This window comes from Herpailurus yagouaroundi, unplaced genomic scaffold (genome assembly GCF_014898765.1).
Source record: "Herpailurus yagouaroundi ecotype Mexico unplaced genomic scaffold, PumYag 190, whole genome shotgun sequence".
Taxonomy (NCBI): domain Eukaryota; kingdom Metazoa; phylum Chordata; class Mammalia; order Carnivora; family Felidae; genus Herpailurus; species Herpailurus yagouaroundi.
In genome coordinates this window covers 4,692,910-4,713,735 of record NW_024412421.1, presented here as the reverse complement: position 1 = coordinate 4,713,735, position 20,826 = coordinate 4,692,910, and the positions used below count along the sequence as shown (strand labels likewise).

At 54.3% G+C, this 20,826-nt stretch overlaps 1 protein-coding gene and 1 long non-coding RNA gene across 3 annotated transcripts in view; one reads left to right on the top strand and one right to left on the bottom strand.

Annotated features, from left to right (window-relative positions):
• Window positions 1-3,787: 3,787 nt before the first annotated feature.
• Window positions 3,788-6,170, top strand: LOC121045274 (uncharacterized). The gene is made up of 2 exons (XR_005797667.1): window positions 3,788-4,153; window positions 5,127-6,170. It is a non-coding gene; the product is annotated as an uncharacterized LOC121045274 (long non-coding RNA).
• A 10,475-nt stretch (window positions 6,171-16,645) lies between these two features.
• Window positions 16,646-20,826, bottom strand: part of NKD1 (NKD inhibitor of Wnt signaling pathway 1) — an 83,475-nt gene continuing 79,294 nt past the window's right edge. For both annotated transcript variants that reach the window (XM_040497992.1, XM_040497993.1), the window contains one exon: window positions 16,646-20,116. In XM_040497992.1, coding sequence (XP_040353926.1) covers window positions 19,527-20,116 — 590 coding nt within the window. In that variant the 3' untranslated portion in view covers window positions 16,646-19,526. The remainder of the gene's footprint in view (window positions 20,117-20,826) is intronic.

Genomic DNA, 20,826 nt, shown 5'->3' with positions numbered 1-20,826 from the left:
TGGTTTTGAGATGGGTACGTGAGCCAATCAGAACCACAGAGAAGGAATCTTGGGGGCCTCCAAATGGACCCAGTGCTAGAAGAGAGGACAGCCCTTCTGACTAATCCAGGCTCATTGCACGCCAGCAATGGAAGAGTCCCTGTTGGAGGGCACAGGTTCAGATGGGGAAACGGAGGCTGGCTCCAGTGGGGTACCACACAGAGAGTTCCTAGGATAAGTCACACCTCTGGGGTTGTCTCTGCCTGGGTATCTTCCCACCCAAGAGACAGCCTAGAAAGGTGGATCAAAAGTCCTCATAGCCCTGTGACTCCTGCAACCGATATCACTCTCCCTGAACTTAACAGTCCCATTTTATAGGCTCAGGGACTGAGGCAGAAGGGACAAGGAACACGTGATATTCCTACTCCCATCTCCTTATTTTGACACACTTCACCTTGCAGCCAGGAGAGAGGGAGACTGAGCACTGACAACATTGATTGTGCTCCTGGATCCAGCCATGCCTGGCCCTAGAGCTAGCTCTTGGATCTTTCGAGAGCCAGTATCTTCCTTCAAGATTTCTTTCAGGATTTTTCACTTGCAACCAAAAGAATGCTGATTATATAGCTGCATTCGAGTTTCTGAGGGGCCACGTGTCATGGGACAAAGCAAACAACCATGCCCAGTCATTCCCCAGAGGTCAGGAAGATCCGTCATAGAAAGCGCAAGCATTCCATGGACCTCCTCAGTTATCTAGGTGGGTGAGAGCTCCTGGAAGCCATGGGAGTGAAGGTTGGCAATGTGGAAACAGGGTAGAAACCAGCATGCATAGGACAGACACAAATGCCAGGGCAAAATGCCCCTGGGAGAGGGCCTGGTCTTCCAGGAACAGGGCCATAGATGCCCCAGACCAATGGTTCTCAAAGTCTGGTCTCTGGACCAGCAGCTTCAGGGGCACGTGGGAACTTGTCAGAAATGCATATTCTCAGGCTCTGCCTCAGACTTACTGCATCAGAACCTGGATGGAGGGCCAGCGATCTGTGATTTCACAAGCCTTCCAGGTGATTCTGATGCTGAATAAAATTTGAACACCACTGGTTTAGACATTTAAGTAAGTTAAGTATACTCTGTGAGGAGAGTACAGTATTTACTCTTAAACGATGTGGGGAGCCCAGAGCCTGGATAAATATCAATCAGTATCTATTGATATTTCCTGTTCACAAGTGTCTCGGGGACTTCAGGAGCTACAGAGGCTGGTACAGTGATCTCCATGCCTCTTCCATGGGCCCACACCAGGCAAGAGAGCCAGGCAAGAGGCGGGCAGAGGTTGACCAGGTGACCTTTACCCTGACAAGCGAGGATCCCATGCCAGCCAGATCCCTGACTGCAGCCCTGCCCTGGACTCAAGTTCAGTAACTCTGCCCCAAGGTAGTCAGTATAAGGCTGTGTTATGCGGCAGTAACAAACTTATCTGACATCTCCGTGGCTTCCCGGCTGTCACGAAGTCCAGAGCAAGTCGGGTGACTTTCCAGGACAACGCAATGTCTCAGCAGACCAGGTGCTTTGCTCTTGCGGCTCTGCTGTCTCAGTACAAGCCTTCAGGGGCAGAAAGAACTGGAAGGACAAGCAAAGGCTCTTAACACTTCCACCCAAGTCGCTCCCATGTGTAGTCCGTTGGCCAAAACTAATCTTGTGGCCCCAAGAAACTTCGAGGGGGCTGGGACCCATGGGAAGCACGTAGAGTGTTGGTGATCGATGGAAGTCTCTCCTGCCTACCTGCCAAATACCCATGGCAGATGTCCACTCTGCCCGCTCCAGTGGGATCCCTTGTTTCCTCCAAACACTGACTAAGGATTGACAGAGGTAGACACTGTGCCTGGAGTGGGCAGACATGAGCAGGACAGACATGGTCCCAGTCCTTCGGGGGCTCATGGACGGAGGGTGGCATGGTGGAAGAACAGGCAGATCCTCCTGAATGTTCTCCAGACCCCCCTCCTTCCTGACTCACCAAGTTTCGTCAGCTCTCAACCCTTGATTGAGGCTCAGTTTTGCCATCTATGAAATGGGGTTAATAAGAGACTAACAGAAATCATCCAACAGCAGTGAGAAGAGTGAGTCTGAGATTGGTGGGTGCTCACAGCTCTGGGCAGTGGGGCCAGGATTCGGATGCCATCCATCTGATTCTCGTCTTCGAGTCCCCTAAGTGGTTCTTCCTCTTCCTCCCGGGGTCAGCAGCCCCTACAGTTTCTCTCAACCTTTTAAGCTTTCTGTAAAATGAGGGGATCTGACAGCCCACCTCCCTGCCACAGCCAAGGGTAACCGGGCCCGGCCTCCAGCCAACCCGGTCCCCTGAAGACAGCTTGAGCCAGCCCAGCCTGATCTCTGAGGCATCCTTGGAACTGGCTCCCGGCTCAGGTCATTCCAGGAGGGCCCGAGCGACTGTCCTGCCACCCAGGACGCGGACAGGGCCAGCTCCACGCCCCTCCCCCCCCGCACCCCTCCACCACCCTTTCTCCAGACGTAGATGTAGTTGAAAAGCGTACCACGGGACCAGCGAGGCCACCACGGCCACCATTCGAAACCTGATCCCGAGTCGCTGATTAAAACCAGGAGGGGGTTTTAATCAGCCGGGGCCATATGCTATTTAACTGAAGATGAAAGTACCAATGATAAGCATCATCTCGGAAAGGATGTCGTTAAAGGAAGAGCAGAACAGCGAGTGGCATCTTTTATCATTATAGCAGCCCCTCGCAAAGCTCTCGTTAGGGGCTTTGAGGACCATCTGGGCCCTGTCTTTATTATGCAGCACCTACGGCGTCATTGTGTTTGACGATGGCTCCCCAAGCCCACGCCACGCTAAACTTCTAAATATACAATTAATGCCTATTAATTATAGTTTTCAAACCAGCAAAATGATCCTTCATTAACTTAATCGCCTCTTCTATTTTATCAGGAAATTGTATTCTCGCTTTCCATAATCCTTGCATCTGAAGCGCGCCCCCCACACCCCCCCCCAACGTTGGCGGGTTGGCACAGGATACTTGGCCGTTTATGGGAAGGCCTGCCTGTCCTCTGGCCGTCTCGACAGCCCCCACCCCCTCCCCACCGCCCACCCCACCTTCCGCCATGATATAGGAAGCCACTGCGGGCTTCCAGAGAATTCCACTGGGTTGTCTGAGGACACCAAGAACAGTGGTGGACGTGAGCCCGGGACGGCTGGTCAAGCTGGACCCAGGGTCTGGACTGGATTTAAATCAGTGGGGGCCGGGGGGAGGGGGCGGAGGCGGGGGAGAGAGAGCCTCGGCTTCCTCATCTGTAAAATGGACATGATAGAACACCTGCCCCCCAAAGTTGCCATGAGGATTAAATGAGCAGCGCTTTGCCTCCAGGGGGATTTTGGCACCGCGGCATCTCAGAAGGCCCAGAGCAAGGAGCAGGCTGCTTTCTCACCCCAGCTCCGTGGCCTCCCAAGCTCATCTAGACTCTGCTGAAACCCTATCCCAGCTTTCTATAAATTTGAAGCGTCTTTACACTTGTCCCTCTCTGCTCAGCTTTATTTCCACAGCATTATTTTGAGCTCTGGCGCCTCCTCTCATTTGTGCCTTAAAGTAGTTTGCAGCCAAGCAGGGAGGACAAGTAGCTGTGAGATGATGTGCGGGGAGCCTAGGAGGGGCATCTGTTCCAGCCTTGGGGAGGTCTTCCTGGAGGAGCTGGTCTTCTTGAAGGGCAGAGGCAGCACAGAGCCACGGCCACCTGCTATTTCAGCCCGGCTGCCAGCACAGACCCACCTGGCCCCAGCACAATTGCATCCCATGCTGTGCTTTGTCGTCCTGCAAGTTCCCCGGGGCCTCCTCCAGGCCCACAGGGGCCTGCCTGTGAGCACACAGCCTGCGAGGGGGGGAGGCGTCAGCACCCCCCCGAGAAGCAGCCCCAAGACGCGGGCCTGGGGGCCGGGAGTGGTGAACCCGTGCTCCGACCTTTCATCCTGTAGGTGGATGCTCTGGGAGTGCTCTCGACGCATCCTCGTGTCGGCTCGTCACCTCCCAGCTCGTGCTCCTGCCCCCTCAGGCCTCTTGCTGCCATCATTCTGCCCAAACAGCAATTTGCCCTCAAGCCTGTGTCTCGGGTTCCTCGGGGAACGCAGGCTAAGAACCAGGGCGAGTACAGGCTCAACAGGGTGAGTAGCAGCCGCTTCGGGGACGGAGGGGAGCAGAGGCGTCGGTCGTTCGAGGACCACCATGCAGTGGGGCATGGTGGAGAGGGGAGTCAGGGTGTGAGGGAAAGTGAGGCAGGAAGTGGGCAGGGGCACCTCGCTGAGGCCTGGTCTGCTGGGCCGGGAGTTAGTTGGACCCTTGTCCAACCTTCACCTGGGTGGGTGAAGCTGGAAGTGGCCTGGTCAGACTCCACTGGAAGAAGCACTTTCCGTCCGCATTTTGGGGACCGACAGGAGAAGGCTGTAAGAGGAGCTGATCAGGCCAGGGGACAGCTGACAGGGCTCTCCGTCCGGCTCAGTGGCTCCGGGATGGAGGCACTTGGGTAGAGGTGACCTCTCTTTAGGATGCAGAACCGGCAAGTCTCAGTGATTGGGTTAGGGGTGAGGGAGAAGGAGTTGAGCAGGCCCAGGCTTCTGGCTTGGGTCACTTGGTGGATTGCATTGCCCTTTACTAAGCTTGAAACTCAAGTTTTGGGGTAGGATGGTGAGTTCGTTTGGGGGCGTGTAGTCGGAGGCCCTTCTTAACAGTCTAGAGATGGTCAATCAAGGCCATGGCAGTGGATGAGATCGCAGGAAGTGAGGCCATGCAGAAGAAATGGGACGAGGACCAAGCCCAGCTCAATGCCGTCTTTTAAAAAAACTTTTTATTTTGGGAGTGGTGGGAATCCAGACCAGGGGCTACTGTAGAGCAAGCAGGAAGTGGAGACAGAACACTGGTGTGTTGGGAACAACCAAACGGGGCTGTGGGAAGGACAGGCGTAGGACAGAAGGAGGTGGCAGTTTTTGTGGCTTCTGAGGCCGAACCCTTCTGGGTCCACAACGAGGCCCGGGGAAAGCAGAGAGAAAAACGAGGTCTTTGGGAAGACGGTGGGGGGTTACAAAATGTTGGGAGGGGTCCGGGAGAGTGCTGAACCCGCCCCCACCCCCACCCCCCCAGGATGCTGGTAGTGGCAGACATCTCTTGGAGCAAACCCACGTGCCTCCGAAACCACCCCAACTCTTTCACATTCTCGCGGCCATTATGACACCTGTCCCAAACTTCCAGCGTTTGCCCATGGGTCCCCAGGAGAGTGTCCAACCCCCTTCTTTCTTCCTTGGAGACCCTCTGCGATCACCTGGCTTGGATTAGGGAACCCCAAGGAACAGACGATGCCAGCGCTGGCCCTGAGTCCCCCGCGGGAAGCATTTCTGTGGCTGCCAGTCCATTTCCCAACTGCAGGCACCAGGGAGTCTCTGAGGAGGGTCTCCCTGGACGCCAGAGCTTGCTGGGCCTGTGGGCGGGAGCAGCTGGCTAATGGCTGACAGCAACGGGGGCATAAATGCCCCGGCTCCCTTGCCGTGCGGGTGCGTCACCCTGAGGGTGTTCTACGTGGGCTCCTGGGCTTCTAGGCAGGAGTAAGCCCCGACCCGCCACAATGCGTGACTTCCCCAGTCCCACTTCCGCACTGCCCTACTGGCATTTCCCAGGATTCCCTCAGAATAAACGACTTGATCTCAGGATTTTCTTCTGCGAAAAGCCAAGCAACTGGAGTGCCCGTGCTGAGCAGCTGCCAGGTACTGTATGGGTGGTACTCGGTGACATCCTCCGGGACCCAGGCCTGCCTCTCTAGGTGCTCTGCGGTCCTCCCGTGCCAAACAAGATGGCTGCCGCCATGACGTCTCACAAGCCCGTCCACAGACTTCTTTTCAGGTCCCATTGGCCAGCACAGGGTCACATGACGTTTCCTGACCAATCCCTGGCACAGGGGACGGCTTTGCCAAGATGGCGTAGACAAATGATAAAATTAACACAGAAAGCCCGCCACTTCTATGAAAATGCAGAAAAAGAAGGAGAAAGAAAGAAGAGGCAGCAAGAGGGAGAAGAAAAGAAGAAGAAAAGAACAAAAAGAAGCAAAATTTGTAATGCCCAAAGAACAATTTTATAAGCTGAGATCTTCGTATTTGGTTATGTTATAAATATTAAAATATGGAATAGTGAAAAGACGGAGTGGATTCCTCTTTTGGTTGATCCTGCCTCTCATTCATTCATTGATTCATTCAATCATTCACTCCTACAACAAGCATATATTGAGTGTTTACTATGCTCCTGCCCTCACGGAGCTCACGGGCTACTTGCTGGGCGTGGAGGTGGGAAGACAGAAGCACAGAGGACTGTGTCAAGGACTGGGTGGCAGAGGCATAACCTGGGATCCCCTGATTCAGCTGTTTCCTCACCTAGTGTGCACCTGCTCCCATCCCAGCCGCCCAGGATCATGCCTGCCCTACACAGCCACTCTCCTCCAGGAAGCCTTTCCGGATAGTCCCAGGCCTCCAGGATCTACCCTGTCCCTGAGCCCCCTTGGACCTTGGATGGACCAGGCGCTGGGCTGACACTGCCTTGGCCGTCTCTGAAGGGTCCTTATGTCCGTTTGTCCTGTCCTCCCCATTAAGGGTGAGGGCTCCAAGAGGGAGGGGGCCGTGCCCCCAGAGCTGACCCACAGCCTAGGGTAACTCGCCCCTAGCCCCCACACCTGCTTCTGGGCTCCGCCTCTCCCTGTCTCTCCCATCAATTTCTTATTTCATAAAAATCAATTTCTGTCCCGTTTTTGCCACGTACATAAAAGACTGTGGCATCAATTAGCCTTCGTTCTCTCTCTCTTTCCCCCTCTCTTTTTCTTCCCCGTCTTTTTTGGAAACCTCTTTGTAGGGAAAATCTCATATTTCAGCAATTTGCATTATCCACACACTCAGCTTTGAAGTTCTAAGTTATGGTAAGAAAAGGACCCACTTATCTGCCCATAAAAAATGTTCAAAGCTTATAAATTCCCTGAAACAGATGTACATTATCATTGGATTTGCCTTTCTTTTTGCTAGAGCATGCCTAATAGAGTTTCGGCCGCCCCCTGGCCCCCTTCCCCCGCCCCCGTTAGCATCTTGTCTCCACAGAAGCCCGCTCCCCACTGGGCCAGACTGACTTCAAAGGTCCCAGGCTGTCTGTTAGAAGCAAAGCACAAAGTGGGAACATAGGGGCCTTTTAAATCCCCCGCGTTTAAGTCAATATCATGCCTCCGTTCTTCTCCCTCTTCTGGCGGAGGGACATGAGTCAGTCGTTCCTTTTCTGCCTTCAGGAGCGCCAATTCAGCAATTACCAGAGAGAGGAAACGGAGGCCTCTTTCTCTCTCGGCCCCGGTCTTTGCCCTCTTGTTCTTTCCAACTTCACTTTCTGTTCCTTCCCCTACTTAAGAAGATGTTCAGCAGCAGAGAAGGCACCGCTGATCCCCGGCGTGGGCAAACAAGTGGAGCCTTAGCACTTTTGTGGGTAAGAGCGACACAAGCGACGTCTATCTGGCAGGCTGCCGTTGTGTCCTATGAGGAGAGCCTCCTCTCCTGCCTACTGTTCACAGTCTCCACCAAGTGGCCAGAGGGTCACACACCCTAACCGCCTTTCCCACCCCCGACCTTCTAACTTCTTAATGTGTCCTCATGGTAATGAGGAAGCTCTCCACCAGGACTCCCAGGTCATGCCCATCCTGGGCCTCCTCTTTACAATCTGTGTTCAGCCTCCCTGGCTTCCATCAGTTCATCCAATGGCCCACCCTCTCTCCTGCCCCAGGGCCTTTGCACAAGCTTTCCTCGAACTTTTCACCTGGCTATATCCTTCCTATCTTTGAGGTCTCCACCTGAATGTGGCTTCCTGGAGAGGCCCTCTCCAACCCTGGTCTCAATCGTGTCCCCTCTGTTATTTCTTCACACGTCCCCCCAGAAATTATCACAGTTGATAACAGTGTCATTTTTATGACTGTTATTCCCTTTCTAAATTGAAAGCTCTGTGAAGGTAGGGAGAGGGGAATGTCTATTTTATTTGGTGCTGAGCAAAGCTCCTGGCACATAGTAGTTGATCAGTAAATATTTGAGAGTACAGATGGAGAGGAATTTGGGACAGGTGTGGTCCAGGCCAGGTGGGTCTGAGAGAAACCTCTCGGAACAGTGAGTACCCAGTGTGGATCACCCTTTCCTCTGACCAGGCTCGATTCGAGCAGCTCCCTGTCGTCAGGGAGTAGTCAGCCCTCAGGGACAGACTGGCAGCAAGTAAACCACACAGCACGACCGACCGACCGAGGGAGGTACTTGAATGCCAAATTCTCCACAATGAAGGAAGGAAGGAAAGAAGGACAGAGGGAGGGAAAAAAAGGTCACAGGGACCACATTGGAATGTTCCAGCTAGGAATTTCTGAACAAATAACAATCAGATGCTGCTTTTAGAGGATTCAGTCAGAGGAAATGAAATCAGGTGACGGTGGCCACCTGGGGAGGATCTGGCCAGGGGACAGAGCCACTCAAAGTCACCCGGGTGCCGCATGCCTGGGCTATACTGGGAGCCCACAGGCCAAGCCCAGTGGTGTTACCTCTCTCTTCCCAGCCACCCAGAGCATCCGCAGTACATTCCAGGTTTTCAGCCTGTCCAAACGCTGCTACCCCTCCCTGAGGGCAGGACCAACAAGTTAAAGAACCCGAGCACAACTTTGTGGGAGGGGAGGCTCCCTGCCCACCAGTCTTTATGAATGAATGGATCCGCAGAGACCCATGGGACACCAGAGCAGGCCCTGTGCTATCGCCCAGGCTGGGTGGGGAGGCCAGGAAGGCACTGTCTTCCAGTTGCTCGGCAGAGATTTAACAAGCACCTATCTTTGCGGGGCCTTGGGATTACAAAACAATCTTCGGGGAGCAAGAGAGCGCTTTGGTGGAAACAGATGTTAGCTGAATAATCGGAGGCACAAACAAGCATCATACAGCCAATTCTGATGATTCCGAGTCTTTACTTATGAATTTGCCTACCCTCTAAACTTACTTGTAACCTCCAAATCAATACTCACGGTGCTTTCACAGTCAATCAGAGTCATGCGCCAAGCGGTAAAAAATTTCAGCCGCTTAGATGTGCATGTTTCCAGCTGACGTCAAACAAGGCCATGCTCTGCCTTCGCGTTTCCCGCTCTTATACTACCAACAAGCGTCCTTTTTGCAGTCGATTTAGTGTCACACTTTTGTACTCTTGCGCCTTGTATTGGTGACTTAGCCGTTTAAAATGATCCCCAATCATGATCTCAATGGTTCGTGCGTTCGAGCCCCGCATCAGGCTCCATGCTGACAGTGCAGAGCCTGCTTGGGATTCCCTCTCTCTCCCTCTCTCTCAGAATAAATAACAAATAAAGTTTTAAAAAATCATTTAAAAAACAAAAATAAAGTACCACGTGTGGTACTGACGTGCTGTCCTGTGTGTCCGGGCACCAGAAGGCTCTTATGTGCCTTATAGAGAAAATGCACGTTAGATTACCTTCGTTCAGGCGTGAGTTACACTGCCATTGGCCTCGAGTTCAAATGATAATGACCCAACATTATATAGAGAATCAGGTGTCTTTCAACGGACAGACACACAAAACAAGGTTATGTATTGATTGCTGGACAAACGTATTGCAAGCCCGGGCTCACAGGAACCTAACCCTGTATTTCACCTAGGAGCAATGGTTCGGTATCTGCTGATTCGGGGTCAGCGATGACTTTCCAGAACATAACAAGACTCAAGTGGGCGGGCAGGGCGCCGTCTTGCCGCAGCTGGGGCGTCAGGCTTGTCCCACCTGCTAAAGCTTGCCTTCACTCACATTCGCCCAGACTTGGCTGAGGGTGACGGTAGAGGAGAGGGTAGGACTGGTCTTTGCTCATCTTTGCCAGAGTCCGAAGGCTCCTGGAAAGGGAGAGTCAAGTGACTAACAGCTGGCCCCCCCGCTCAGGTGTCACTCCGTGTTTAACCCTGCCACACATCAACTGTGACCTTGGTAAGTCATTTCGCTCAACACACAGTTGCCTTGTTAGTTTCCTCACAAGGCTGGCCTAAGGATGCCAGCAAATGCAGACTGAGCATACAGCAGGTGCTCCATAAATGACCGAGATGGTGATTTAGACTCCCCAGTGATCCTGCAGCTCAGGGCCTGAGTCCAGGGGCTGAACGAGATGTCCCTCAGGACTACACCCCCTTTCCCATAAGCCCTGCAGGACCAGATCTCGTAACAGCAGCTGTCATTTCTTAAAGGCCTACTCTGTGCCGGGCTCTGAGCTGAGCCCTTCACATCCACTGGATCATTTACTCTGATCCTTACAATGCCCCCAGTGAAGCGGGTCCTCTGATTGGCCCCATTTTACAGAGAAGGAAACTGAGGCCCGGGTAAGTTGGACCGCTGGTCCCACATGGTCTCGCTGGTCACACAGCTCAGAAGTAGCAGACCCAGGTCTCAGTTAGGGTTTGCCTGACCTCAAAGTCCCTACCAGCTGAGCTGAGCCCCCACGCCCTCATTTGGGGGCCTGGCTACTGGACCTCCTCACCACTTCAAACTTCACCCACCAAACCAGATGTCATACGCAGAGGCTCTGGAGCCACATCCTCCCAGATCTGCAGATGGGAGAGGGCCAGACTCCCAACCTGAACAGTGAGAAGCAGCCCAGGGAGGCGGGAGTCACGGCCGATGCCAGGCCTGGACAGGGCCGGGCTGGGCTTCCCTATGTGTCCACCCTGAGAACCCTTCCTCCTCGGCAGCCTTTCTGCTGTCCTTCCAAGAAAGCTGGGGCGTGTGGGGATTTGTTCACGGAATTTAAGGTGTAAGAATCTCCTCTTGTATTTCTCAGCTTGCTTACATCTCCGAAGACCATGGAGCTAAAGTAAAGCAGATCTCATCAGGCCCACTCGGCAGAAAGGCAAACTGAGCCTCTGAAAGGTGAAGTCACTGACCCATGGTCAGCTCAAAGGAGCCCAGCTAGATGGCATCAACCAGAGTCTTTTGAGTTGGGGCTCTTTCCACCCACTTTGCCTCTTTAAGCAGTGACGGGCAGGGTCTCACATGGGCTGGCACCGTCTGCTAAGGGCCCCCAGCCAACCCTGCCTCACTTAAAGAAGGAATGGGGCCATGTGCTGAGGGAGGACTTCTAGAACTGGCCCCAAAGATCTCCCCCGTGAAAATCCTCCCATGCCTGAAATACCCCCATTAGCATCTGAAACGCTGCCTTGAGCAGACCCAGGTTTTACTGGCATAGCCGACTCCCCAAAGGAGCTTGAGCATCTTCGGGGTCATGGACTGGGATTCCACGGCGGCAAGCCGAGGAAGGCACACGTGCCCCAGGTTGACCAGGACGACCGGAGAGCACACGTGCCATCTGAAGGGACGTCCCCATAGTTCCTGGGGATTGCTGCCCCGTTGGGAATGTGGGCCTGGTGGAATCCCATTTTTTGATCTTTACGAGAAAAGCTAAAACTCCAGATATTCAGGTGAAACCTTCGGATTTGGGAAATTAATTCAAAATCTGTGAAAGCCCAGGTGGGTCAAACATGACATCCTGGTGGGCCACCGTGGGTATAGCCTGAGGGATCAGACGGTATAGGAGGAGGACCCAGGAGGCTCCGAGGAGGCAGGGTATGGGAAGGGTAGGAGAGGCCCTCACCACCCCTCCAACATACACCCGGAGGCACAGCGGATGGCTGACTGCTGGACAGGCAGTGACAGGCCTCAAACAGTCTGGCTGTGGCTGAGCTGGGCCAACCCAAGCAGGATCACCACAACGGCCCCTGCAGAGTCACTGGCCCGCGACTGAAGCCTTGGAAACCCTCTCCCCAGATAGCACAGATGCCAGCCTAGCCCCATGCCCCCCAGCAGGCAGTGCAGGCCGAAGACCGGAAAGGGGGCCTCGGAGCCGGTCTGGACTCAGCTTGGGGAACAAGTGGCAATTTGGCCTGCACACGCCTCCTCCGGACTCAGTTCTCTGACCTTTAAACTGGGGGCAGTCTCCCACCCAACAACAGCTGGTTGTTCACGAACCCCACGAACCTTCAGCCAAATCTGCACCGGTTTCCAATGGGGAGGGGGGGGGATACCAAGGCAGTGAGGGGGTTTTCGTTTCAAATAAGGCTAAATTTTGTCCTTTCTTTTTAAAAAATGTTTCTTTGAACAGTAAAAGACCGTGGCTTTCTTTTCTGTTTGGTTTTGTTTTGTTTTACGGTCTTATTTAGCGAAATGAGAAGTTGGTGACGCTGTGTTGCTTTTCCAGACTTTTATTCGAACTGTTACGGCTTTGTAAAACTCCACAGTCGAGGACTCACCGGCAGGAGAATGCCGTGAACCCTCCGGTCAATAAAGGCCGTGAAATCCCCAGTCCCCTCCTTCCGCCTTCCGTTTCCTTTTCCTGCCATCTCTTCCTTTTAGTGACCACCTACTTTGTGCCTGCTCCAGGAACCGGCAGTACAGAGGTCCCCGCCTGGAGAGATGTCCCAGCCTAGGAGGATGCCAGTAAACCCAGCAAAATGCTGACACACACCGCTGCCCGCCCCCTTTGTCTGGGCACCAGCTAAGCTGGCGACAAGAAGCGAGGCCTTGCTGTTATAGAAAAAAAGTCAGCTTCGACGGACTCATCCAGAATTTTGCGACGAGAAATATCTAGAAAAGTGTTACTTCAGTGGAGCAGGAAGTCAAAGCTCGGGATGAGGGCAGGGAGTTGGCGATGGTAATCCTTTTGTAGCGCCCACAGTCCCCAAAGGCCTTCATCTGGCTCAGCCTGTCCCTCTGAGATCTGAGCGGTGGCCCAGGGGGTCCGGGACTGCTCGCTCTCCTCCTCCAGTGCATCCTCAGACATTGGCAGTTACTTCGTGGCTGGATAAGCCTCCCTGGTCCTTCTTCTAGATCTCTGATGCCCCTCTGTGCATGCCTCTTCCGTCCAGACATGAGGGATCAGGAAGGGTCCAAGGGGCCAGCGCGCAGTGGCCCCCAGGGTAGACCCGAGTAGGGGCGGGGCGGGGCACCATAAGCTTGCCGGTAACCAAGCCTGGGTCTATAGTACTGCAAAGACCGTCAGCCGGGGGTTGCACCACGCCTCTATTCCCCAAGGCTGGCTTTGACCAAGGACACGAGTGCCTCCCCCAGGGAGCAAGGGCCCCCAAACAAAGTGGGAGGATTGAGAAAAGGCCATTTGCATCTCTATATAAAGAGCCAAGAGAGGAAGGAGAACGTGTGGTCCACACGCCAGGGGGCTCTGTGGACCCATCCTGGTTGAAAGACACACCTGGGAATCTCACTACATCTGGCCACTTTGGGTGCCTGTGGTTTAACCGAGGGAGGGGCGGTGGGTTATTGAGGGCCCAGGCGGCTGGGCAGCTGGGAAAAGAACTCGGTCTGCATCCAGAGGGCCATGACTGAATTATCCGGTTTTGTCCTCTGGTGCGGTCATGGCCACCTGCTCCAACATCATGAGGCTTTCTGGAGGCTCTTCATGGTAAAGGCGTCTGGGGAGCTGTCTCTGCCTCATTTACACCTTAGCGCACAAACTCCTTAAGGTAGGCCCACCACGGTTCCACCCCGCTTGTGCCAAGGCACAGGCCGCTGGGCTTCTCACACTGTGGCCTGTGGGCCCACCTGTAACACCACTCCCTGGGGTAGGGGCTCGTTAACAGCACCGATGATGTCTGCCACCCCCGACCCACATAATCTCACTCTCCAGGGGTATCTGCGTTTAACATGCTCCCTGGGAGATTCTTATGACCCCTGACGTTAGGTATTTCCTTCGAAGGGGCCTTCTGAGGTCATCTGGGGAAAATGCAAGGCTCAGAGCCCTCGCCCTGGCTGCACTGGAAGTCACCTGAGAGCTCCAAACACCTTGATGCCTGGCCACACCCCCATCCGGGCGAATCAGCACCATCAGAGGTGGGCCCAGGAAGTGGCATTTTAAAAAAATCTCCCCGGGTGATTCTGAAGCACTCGGGGTGAGACTTACAGGTTGCGAACATTCGACCCTGCCTTCCCCACCCCCACCCCAGCAAGCTAGGCTATGCCAGAGTCACGTCTGGAGCATCTCAGGTCAAGATAGAGATCCTCTTGTTTCCACCAGGCTCACGGGCTGAATGCGCCAGGATTCCTCCCCTTTGTGGGGAGAAGGTGGAGGGAAAGGAAGCCCGCGGGACGGTCAGTGGGAGATGGAAAATCTAGGCCAGGCTCTGTGTGTCATTTCCTCCACAGGATCACCTTCTTCTTCTTCTTTTTTTTTTTTTTTTTTAAGTTTATCCATCTGTTTTTGAGAGAGAGCTTGTGCACATGTAGGGGAAGGGCCGAGAGAGGAGAGAATCCCAAGCCGGCTCTGCACTGTCAGCCCGGAGCCCGATGCAAGGCTCGAACCCATGGACCATGAGACCAGGACCTGAGCGCAATCCGCCCCCCACAGTCGCTAGAAAATGGGTCTCACACTTATCCGCCTTCTCATGCTAAAGGAAGAAAGATGCTGAGCATGGAAAGCCTTTTGCAGAGACATACAATAATCAGTAAAATCATTCAAGGCCACAAGCCCCTGAGAAGAGGGGTCGGGTTCACAGGTCTGCTGGTTTGGGAGAAGAGGACAAGACCAAAAACCAGATCAGAGCCCCCCACAAGGGTGTAATGACACTTTAATGATAGGGGAAGGGTGCCCTCCCCACGGCTTTTCAGGAGCACTTGACTGTGGGTGCCACCGTACTGACTCTGCAAAACACAGCCATGTGCGCACCTAGAAGGGGTGGAGCCGGGCTGTGCCCACGGGACTTGGGGTGCAAAGGCGGGGCTGGGAAGGTGGAGGCTGAGGCTGGGGCTGGACCGGACAAGGGCAAGGATGCTGTGGGGGTCTTTTGGAGTGTGCCTCCCCCAGGTACTTCTGCTGGCTGAAGCCCCGCCTTCGATGAGGAGGTGAAGGCGAGGGGGCTGGGGGGGGGGGGTCACAGTCTGCTTAGGCGGAGCACATCTCAGGGGTCCCCTTTCATTCCCGAGAGTGCTGACGTGCCTCACAGAAGCTGGGGTCATTAGTGGCGGCGGCTGACAGGAACCGTACTTGAGGTGCAGGCAGCCTGGCCCTCCTCCTGCCGCCTCCAAGGCTGCCTTCCCTCCGGCTCTGTAATGATTTGACATCTAAACGCTGAGAACAACGAGGGGGAAGCAAAAGAAACCGCTCCCGGCTGTTTCCTTTGCCAAAAAGTGTAATTGGCACGGCTGGGCGGGAAATGCACAAGCCCCCCCAGGCTCCCCAACCCCCCCGTCCCGTGCTCCCCAGGAGATGAGAGGGGGGCCCCGGCAGCTGCGAGCCTCACCCCGGCTGTCTGCCCGACACACCAGACTGTCCTCAGGGCCCAGGGACAGACGAGCAGAAACCCGGCTTCCTAGCCACTGGCCAGTGCTTGTGCGCACGCGCGCAAGAGTCCTGCGCAAAGAGTCTCCCCGCAAAGCCGAGTCCTGTCCTCGCCCCCCCCCCCCCAACTTCTCCAGGCACCAGGGGAGCTCAGAGCTCAGGATCCTGGGGAAGCACGACAGCTCCTCTGCAAAGGATGTCAGGAGACTTGCAAACAAGACAAAACTCACCCACACCAGCCTGCAGGAACATGTGCTCAGAGCCTCACCAAGAAGTACGGTTGACCCCTTGTAGTTTCCTAGTTGTTTTTCCCTCCCTCCTTTCTCCCTTCCTCCCTCCCTCCTCTTCCTCTGTCTTCTTCCTCCACTTCTAATTATTTGGCACACCTTCTCTCAGAGGTCATTTATAATCCACCCACATCGAAATCACACATGCTCCTGAACTCGGCACTTCTGTGTTGGTCCTGTGGCTCTTGCTTCTGCTGGCGGGCACCGGGTCGAGCTGGGCACAAGAACCCTGAGTGCCGGGATGAGAGATCCACAGGCACGGTAGGGGGGATGGGACAAGTCCCTGTCAGGGCCTCTGAGAACAGAAGGCTGAGCAGCTGTCAGAGCGAAGGGGTCCGAGCTCTATAAATGCTGGGGGGAAGCTCTCCAAATACATTAGGTCACAGAGAAAAGTGCCTGAGTATGAATACTATGTTACTCCTTGGGTAAAAATAAAAGAGTGGGGGCGGGAAGAGGATTAAGCAGCAATGGCAGTGTTTTCTTTCTTAAAAATAGATCTGAAATAACTATTGTAATCTGTCAGCATTTGTAAGATCTGGGTGGTAAGTTTGCAGTTACTGTTACACAGTTTTCTGTTTCAAATCTTGTTTGAAATATTGAATAAAATAACAAAACGGGGCAGGGGAGAGAGGAATGGGAGGAACACAGAGGATTTTTAGGGCCGTGAAAATACTCTGTATGACATTAGAATGATGGATATGTGATTACACATTTGTCCGAATGCACAGAATGTCCAACACCAAAGAGTGACCTCCCCACCCCCGCAAGGCAAACTATGGACTTTGGGGTCATTACAGTGTGTCCCCGTAGGTCCATCCTTGGTAAAAAAAAAAATGTTACCCTTCCGGTGACAGATGTCGATTATGGGGGAGGCCGTGCATGCATGAGGTAAGCAGTATATGGGAAATCTCTGAACCTTCCCGTCAATTTTCTTGTAAGCCTCAAAGTCCTCTGAAACAAGTAAAGTCTTTTCAAAAAAAAAAAAAAAAGTAACAAAACTTAAGTGGAGAGATATCTTCTATAAATGCATTTATTCTTGTAAATAATGGCAGCTAACATTTTCATAGTGCTCCCATGGGCCGGGCATATGTTAACTCACTGAATTCTCCCAACAACCCTGTGGGGTAGGTCTCTTATAATCCCCCTGTATAAAGAGGAAACTGAGGCTTGAGAAGTACGGTGTACGACTTGGAACACAACGCTAAGGAAGTCAGAACTTGAACCCAGGCAGCCTGGCCCCAACGTCTATGCTCTCAACCACCAGGCTTCACTCAACAGCCCGGGAAGGTAGAGTCAGGGATGCTGAAGGGAAGTGTACTTTTTACCGAACAGCATTTTGAACTATTCGAATCTTTAACATGTGCACCTGTCACGATTTTTCAAAATGGTATTTTAAATAAATCCCAGTCACTAAGAAATAGAATCCTGACAGGCGTGGGGCTCGGAGAGATGGAATGGGACGTCTTCTCAGAGGCTGAGGAAATGCTCGAAAGCCACCGCAGAGATACTCCCTGTGTGGACACAATTCCTGCTTCTTTTCCATGTTGCAGCGGTTCCGGTCCTGGGGCCCCATCAGTGTCTGCCTGCTTAGCACCCTTCCTCTCCTTCCTTCTGGCACAGACCCCGCCCCCTTGCTGCAGGTTGGACATGTGACCCCAGGTGGGCCACGGGGATCGGTCCAGGAATCAGTTCCGGCTCTAAGCCCAGCCAATCAGCAGCCTGCCCTGGGCTTCCCGGGGCAGAAGATGCTTTTCCACGTGGTAATGGGGCTCAGAGGGCCAGCAGCCCCCTCCCGGTGACCCAGTGGTGGAAGTATGAACCCAGAGAGGGAGGGCTTCATTCAAACCCTGGCTCCTCGCCTCTCCAAGCCAGCTGCTTCCCTGCCTTCCCTGCTTTGGTTACATTCCCACTGAGTTGGATGCTAATAGAAACCCACAACTCAAAACAAGGGAAGCCCTGACCCAGTGGTTAAGCACTCCAGTGGTTAAAGGGATCACGGGGAGGGAGGGGGGGGACGGGGAGACTGGAATCCCAGCTCTGCCACCTGCTGTGTGATCTCAAGCAAGTTAGTTAACCTCTCTGAGCCTGATGTGCTCCCCCAGCTCACTATCAAAACCAACTCCTTACCAGCCACATTAAACCAAAACCAGAGGCTCTGGAAGAGGGGGTGCCAGCTGGCAACCAGGCAGCAGAAAGGCAGGCAGCTGGCCACTCCTTTTTTTGTGTCCCTCCACTCACTGTCTGCCCTGAAAGAATGTCCATGTGACCCTCAGTGACAGCTCTCTGGCCCCACGGCTCCCAGTGGCTTCAGTCAATGGGGTCTCGATAGGATGCAGGGCAGGAAGGAGTGAAGCCAGGATATCCATCATATTTCTCTGTAGGGTCCCCACAGGCTGGCTGCATCCCAGAGTGAGGGTCCCTCACGGCTCCTTCAGGGGGCCCCCCCCCAGCCCCACCCCTCTGCTGCTGAGGATGACGCCCCCCCTCTCTGCTCCACTGCAGGGGCAGGAGCCACCCCACACATGGCTAGCCCCCGATCCTGCACTCTTTCGAAACGGAGGCTCTGCCCACAGTTCATAAATATTCCCTCAAATTACCCAACGTGAGTGTGTGTCATCTGTTTTTCATGGGACCCCGACTAGTTGCCAGTGGTCCTTTTCCTAGTCTCTCCGGGCCCTTATCAGATAAAATCCTGCTCTGTGGAGGACACTACTCCAGGCTCCCAGCTCCGGCCACTTCCAGCAAGCCTCTCCCAATCTGCCAGACCCCAAACCCCAAAAAAGGACCCGCCAATGAGAAGCAAGTGACCATTCGCATCCGATGGAGAGTGGTCTGAACAGGAGGCACACAGGGTCACATCTGGGGTCAGGAAATGTCTAGAGAAGTAAGCCACTGATCTCTGCACACCAGAACAGGTACCTGAGAGTGTATATTTATCGAAAGATACATGGAAATGGACAGATGGCACCTGGGTGTAGATACAGGAGCTCCGATAGAGAACCGTGTAGGAACGTGTGTATTTGCCAGCGGCAGAACACGAGGTCTCTACATCTTCGGCCACAACCAACAACACACAAGTGCCTGATCTTGGAAAACCACAGTTGTTTCTGTGGTTGGGTTCCCTCTCCAGAGGTTTCCAAAATGAGAAGGCTGGTTTTGGGGGCAGTCTTTAAATATGTGTGTGTATCTTTCTAAAGAAGAGAGAAAAGCGGAAGGGAGGACCAGAAGCGTATTTTCCTGTTGTGCATGGCAGAGAAGAGGGGACCGGTTCTGGGCAAGGACGTGATCCCACTGGAAAGGCGTGAAAGAGAACGCCAGAAAGGACAGCTAGGGTTCCTAGGTTGGGACGTAAAAAACCATGACGGCCAGGAAGGTCACGTGTCTGCGGTCCGCTGAAATCCCTTGTAGCACGTTACAATCAGTTAAGGGCAAAATAAAATCAGAATGATACTAAGAGGTAGCAGCTGTTTATCTTCTCGGAGATTTCGAGGGTCTCTGGAAGCGGGCCAGGTAAGGGCGTTCCCTGGAAGAGACTGGGGTAGGGCACTGTTCTGGCCGGGAGCTCCCCCAGAGCTGGGACGGGCGTGGGCCAGCCTGCGTGGAAACCGCAGCTCGGGAGCCCGCGCGAGCCTCCGCCGGTCGACAGGCCAATTCCAAACCCAGAGTCATTTCTCGGGTAAAGTTATGCAGTCCTCACAACATATAAATAAAAGTTTAGTTCTGTGTTTCCATAGATCTTCTACATGGAGGCTAGCTGAATATTAGTGGAGTAACAATAATTATTAATAACAATAATCATCATCATAACAATAATTAATAGAATAATAATGCCTGGGCGGGCAGGGGGAGGGGGGGTCCTTCATATGGCAGGGCGGGGCTTCCTGGGGAGGGGTCTATGTCTGGTAAAAGTGGTGGTAATGGTGGTGGTGTTCGTGGTGGTGGTGATGTTCGTGTCTCTGCACCGCCTGGCCGGCCGGGCTCTCGTACACCACCACAGCGGGCAGGTCCCTCACGCGGTCCCGCCCCACGACACTGCCGCCCACGGCCAGCGGCACCTGCGGCCCCCGGCACCCCTGCTGGCTCTCCTTGGCTCGGTGCTTGTGCTTCTTGTGCCCAAGGGGTGCCAGAGTGGGGAGGAGGGCCGGGCTGGCGGCCAGCTGGGCGGCCGGGGACACCGCGGGGACGGCGGGGCCCAGAGGGGGCTTGCTTCTTGCCCCTCTGGCCACGTGGCCCGCACCCACGCTCTTGCCCTGGGCCTTGGGGGACCTCACAAAGTGCTTGCTCCCATCCTGGGTGCCCCGGAGCCGCTGCTGGACCTCCGAGACCTTGGCGAATGGGGCGTCAAGGAAGTGGAAGGAGCCCGGGTCCGCGCCTTGGGGCTTTCGGTGTGGGACGTGGATGGCTTCTGGCTCATGGGAACGAGACCGAGTGGGGTTGGAGGTGCGGGGGGGCAGCTCTGACTTCTGGGCCACTGACGGGGAGCCTAGGAACCAATTTAACAGATATTTCATGAGCACCTACTGTGTGCGGGTGCCGCACTGTGCCCCCAAAACCACGCCCACGCCCAGTGCTCCCGGAACACTAACTGTTCTGACAGCTCCTCTCGCGCGCCCCCCCCCCCCCCCCGCCCCCAGCCCCGACTGCTCCTCGCAGCCTTGGAGGAACCTCTCTGGAACGGAACTTTGCCATCTGCTAAACGGGAAGAACTGCTTCTTCGTCGGGTCCTTAAAAAGAATTCATTCCCCTTCCAGGAGACGGACAAGAAAGAGAGACAGAGACCCTGCTACGAGTCCGAGGTCATGGGAACACGAAGGAAATTCAGGCATCTTCCTTCACTTACAGAGGTGATCGACACAGGAATTACACGTGGGAGGAAGGGGAGAAGGGGTGGGGGCGTGAAATGAAGTGGGCCACCTCTTCATTTATTTCAGCAAGGCGTCAACACATGTCAACGGCTGAGGAAGACAGAGCAATGGCAAAGGGCCTGGGGTAGGGGCACAGAACTACTGTGTTCATTGCATTGTAGGCCCCAAGATGCTCTTTGATTTTGTTCAGCTTTGTGCACGTGTTAGTCTTTTAAGTGTTTTTAATGTCATCTCCTCCCAGAGGACTCTGTAACCCGTCCAATCAAAGCTGTACCTGCCCCCAGCCCAGGGGCATGATGAATGCCCCCCACCCCACCCCACCCTGCAG